Source organism: Calidris pugnax, unplaced genomic scaffold (genome assembly GCF_001431845.1).
Source record: "Calidris pugnax isolate Ruff unplaced genomic scaffold, ASM143184v1 scaffold425, whole genome shotgun sequence".
NCBI classification, from domain to species: domain Eukaryota; kingdom Metazoa; phylum Chordata; class Aves; order Charadriiformes; family Scolopacidae; genus Calidris; species Calidris pugnax.
The window spans coordinates 291746-295652 of NW_015091137.1; the positions used below are offsets into that span (position 1 = coordinate 291746).

The following is a 3907-nucleotide window of genomic DNA, read 5'->3' on the forward strand; positions in this document are numbered from 1 at the left end:
AGGTACCCGATGAGGTCCTTCATATACTTGGAGATGGTTTTGGCGTACTGGAGGGCAGCATCTACCCCCCCTTCACAGCGCTGCAGCATCACGTCCACTTCCTCGGCAGGAGGGCGGCCTGTGATGGGACGAGGGGGGATGTTGGGGGGTGGGTTAAAGAGGAGCCGTGGGGAAGATGCTGGTTCCTGCCAGCTGATCTGCTCAGGGGGTACCCCACCACCCCGACCCCTGCACCACAGCCTCCTGCTTACCCGTGTCATAGCTCTCCATGCCCGAAGGCAGGCCATCTCCTCCAGGCCCCGGGATCCCCCCGTAGAGGCTCTCCATGCTCTTTGGGAGTTGGGAGAGAAGAAGGAATGATCAGGCAAGAAGAACGGGAGCAGTTGGAGGGGCGGGTGGATGCAGGGGAGGGAGGAACCCGGAGCTGCTGGAGCCCTTCTGGAAGTCTGCAGTGCCCAGTCTGGGGCCAAGAGCTAATGGGAACATCACTGGAGAAATACCTTGCTCCGTGCACACACCAGCCCAGGCAGAGCTGGTGAGAGAGACCACAGCCCTGGTGCCAGAGCTGCCCCATCCCTTCCCGAGCCACCCTGCCCTTTGGATCAAGCTGCCGGGTGGTTTTTTCCCCTCCTTGGGATGGTGGTGAGGACAGGAGCAAGGCAAAGCCTCCACGCAGCTCCACTGGGCTTGGGGGGGCTGGGAATCCCACATCTGGGGCTGGGGGCTCATCCCCCTCCCAAGACAGCACATCCTGAGCCCCCTGCGATGGGATCGGGCATCGCTCACCTGGTTCTGGTCGCTGGGCGGGATGGAGAGGATGGTGCTGCTGTCCACCTCCCCCATGAGGAACTCGGACACGCTGTGATGAGAGGAAGAGGACAGGGCTCAGCCAAGGAGGGGACAGGGGGTGACAAGCAGGGCTGTCACCCAGCAGCACCCAACCCGCATCCCAGGGACCGGGCAAGGGCCAGGGCAGTCGGAGCTGGAACCACTGGTTTCGGTGGGGATCAGCTCAGCCCCATGTGATGAGGTTCTTGGTAACTGAGGTGGAGGAACAGAGCTTGGCCCAGGACTGAAGAGGGGCTGGGACATGGACTGAGCAGGCTTTGGGGTCTTTGGGGTCCCTCCTTGGTGCTGGAGGAACTGCTGGTGCGAGGGGCAGGAATAAGCCCTCCCCATGGGATTTCCAGACCCCAAACCCCCCAACCCAGCCGCCACTGGGGCCGTGTGTGGGTGCAGGGACAGGGAGACACGTCCTGGCTGGGGGAGATGTGTTCTGGCTCCATCAGGGGACCTTCTGCAGGGACAGCTGGGCAAAATCCCTTACGTGCTGCTGAAGGACACCGCGATGGTCTCCACGGCCTTCTCAAACTCCCGCTTGTCTGTCTCATTGTTGGATTCATAATGGAAACCTGGAAAAGAGGAAATGTGGGAGCCTTGTCACCACGACCCTGTCCCTGTCTTGGGCGGGAGAAGGAGCTGCCGGTCTCAGCTCTGCCCCGGGGCTGGGGCTGGTTTGGGCTCAAGGGAGGAGGGGACGTCCCCATGGATGAGGGACTTTCTCTCGCGCGGTGTCTCTGCCGTTGATCCCAGGACTGGCTTCCCTGCCAGCATCACCTGGCTCATGTTCACTCCCATCACCCAACGCCCACGGACCTGCTCCTCTGCCTCTGCTCTCCCACGGCACCTCCAGAGCCCCCCACTCCCAGGGGGAATTATGTCCTCCAGGGTGGCTCTCAACCAAAAGAGGAACCTCCAGCAGCAACAGGAACCAGCACCGATGGGGCTTGGCTGGTGTCTGGGCCAAGGGACACTTGTGGCACCCCGGGACCTTTCGCCCACGCCCTGGTGGGGTGCTGGGGCCAGTAAGCTGAGCCCCCCCACTGTGGTGAGGGGCTGGGAACTGCCCCCACCCCTCTGCCCGGAGACGTGGGCAGCCTGAACTCGCTCTGTGTGGGGCCAGCCCCACGGCAGACCTCCTGCCACCCGCCACGAGGCTTCCTGTCCCCTCGCGGTTGCTGCTCGGTGTCCAGGAAGCAGCGGGGTGACGCAGAGTGTTGTGCTCTGCCTGCGGTTAGCGCAGCCACCCCCCTCCCCGCCGGTGTCACCGCAGGCAGGAGGTGGTGCCCCAGCCGGGATCTGGGCTCCACAGACCCCACAAACACGAGGCTCTGCCAGGAGCCGGATCCGATCATTTCAGTGTTTTTCCTGCGGCTCTGCTTGGAAACCCCCGGGCAGGGATCTGGGCTCTGTCATTTCTGAAACCACGTCATCCTTAAAACTAAAGCCAGGAGGCAGGTGGTGCCTTCGCCCCCTCTGCCTGTCTGTGGGGCAGCTCTGCTCTTGGCAGCCCCCCATGGGCTCCCTGTGCCCCACACATCCCAAACATGGGGCAGGAGGGGAGCGGGACAGAGCTCCCGGCCCCATGGTCTCACCCTTGACTTTGGAGATGAGGGTCCCGGCGGCCGTCAGGGTCTCCAGGGTGTTGAGCAGCGGGTACTTGTTGATGACCTGGCGCAGGATGCGCAGGGTCTCACCCAGGCACTCGTGGGCCAGCGGCCGCTGGGGCTCCTTGGGGTCTGCAAGAGAGGGGGGCTGAAACGCTGCCCCACATCCCTGCCCCACGTCCCTGCCCTCCCACCCACCCCCTGCCCCATCCTGGGCAGGGTCCCACCAGGCTCCCAGACCATGCAGCCCATCCCCTTGGCTTCGGGCTCCCCAGGATGGGCACAGCTGCTCCCCGCTTGTCCGGCACCTCCCCTGCCCTCCTCCCCTGTCCCCGCCGGGGCTGAGCCAGCCCGGGTGTCCCCCCCCGGAGCAGCGGTGGGCTTGGGGCAGCCCGACCTTTCAGGCATTTTTTCCTCAGTAGTAACTTTTTCCCTTGAAAGCAGTTTGGGAATTTCCTCCTCGTTTCCGTCCCTTCCTCCCCGCCGGACGGGCACTCCCAGCCGCCGGGAGGGATGGGGCAGGGCTCTCCGGCCCCTGTCCCCCGTCCAGCCGGGCTCACCGCATCCCACGGGGTCCTTCCCTGGGCACAGTCCCCTCCACAGGCTCCAGCCCGGGGGTCCAGCCCCACTTCCCACTAGCCCAGTGCTGGGGCTGGGCAGTGCCAACTGGTTTAGGACGTGCAGAGTGTCCCGTAGGGAAGTGCTGGGATGGGAGCCTGGCACCCCCGGCTCAGGGTCAGGAAGGGGATTCCTCTGTTCCCGTTTGCAGGCCCCTCTGAGGGCTGGGAGTGGGGCTGGATGGGTGCAGAGGAGAGATGGGTTCTCCAAATCCACGCTGTGTCCTGTGGGTCAGCCCTACATGGACCCCCAGCCCCTCCCCATCTCTTCTCTGCCTCGGGGACGGCTCCATCCCGACTGTCCCAAACTGGCCCCGGTGACAACCGCAGACCCTGAGCGGGGACGGCAGCAGGACAGCCTGGCTCGGGGCTGTGTTCTCCCTGCCCTGCAGTGCCCAAACCTGGAGGCATCACCCCCCCAGCTGCCATCCCACGGCCCCCCCGGCAGCGCAGACCCCGGCCCCGTTCCCCGTGGCCAAGCTGTGGCTCGGGCTGTTCCCCCGGGGAGTGGGGATGCGTCAACATGTTTGCAAAACCAGCACCAAAAACACGACGTCATGTGACACCCCCCCCCCAGCCCCACCTCACCGTGGGGACCACGAGGTCCCCACAGTTCCCTTTCTCTCCTCGGGCAGAGACACCCACCCACAGCCCCCCCGGCCCCATGCCTGCAGTGAGGCATGGGCACCATCTTGCCTGCTGCCCAGTGAGGCTGGTTTGGGGGGCTCAGGGGGGCTGGGGGCTGTGCCCAGTGCCCTGTGGGGCTCTGGGGGCCCTGGCAGGCAGCTGGCACCGCGCGCTGTAAACAGGAAAGCGGGCGGATGAAAATAGCTCGCAGGCAGG

The 3907-nt window shown here is 65.0% G+C and overlaps 1 protein-coding gene across 1 annotated transcript in view; it reads right to left on the reverse strand.

Moving 5' to 3' along the window:
- Positions 1 to 3907, reverse strand: part of HMHA1 (histocompatibility (minor) HA-1) — a 20697-nt gene that overhangs the window by 9581 nt on the left and 7209 nt on the right. The window contains exons 3-7 of the mRNA XM_014958559.1: positions 2436 to 2579; positions 1328 to 1412; positions 787 to 859; positions 252 to 330; positions 1 to 118 (exon numbers count right to left, since the gene is read on the reverse strand). Of these exons, the coding sequence (XP_014814045.1) occupies positions 1 to 118; positions 252 to 330; positions 787 to 859; positions 1328 to 1412; positions 2436 to 2579 (499 nt within the window). The remainder of the gene's footprint in view (positions 119 to 251; positions 331 to 786; positions 860 to 1327; positions 1413 to 2435; positions 2580 to 3907) is intronic.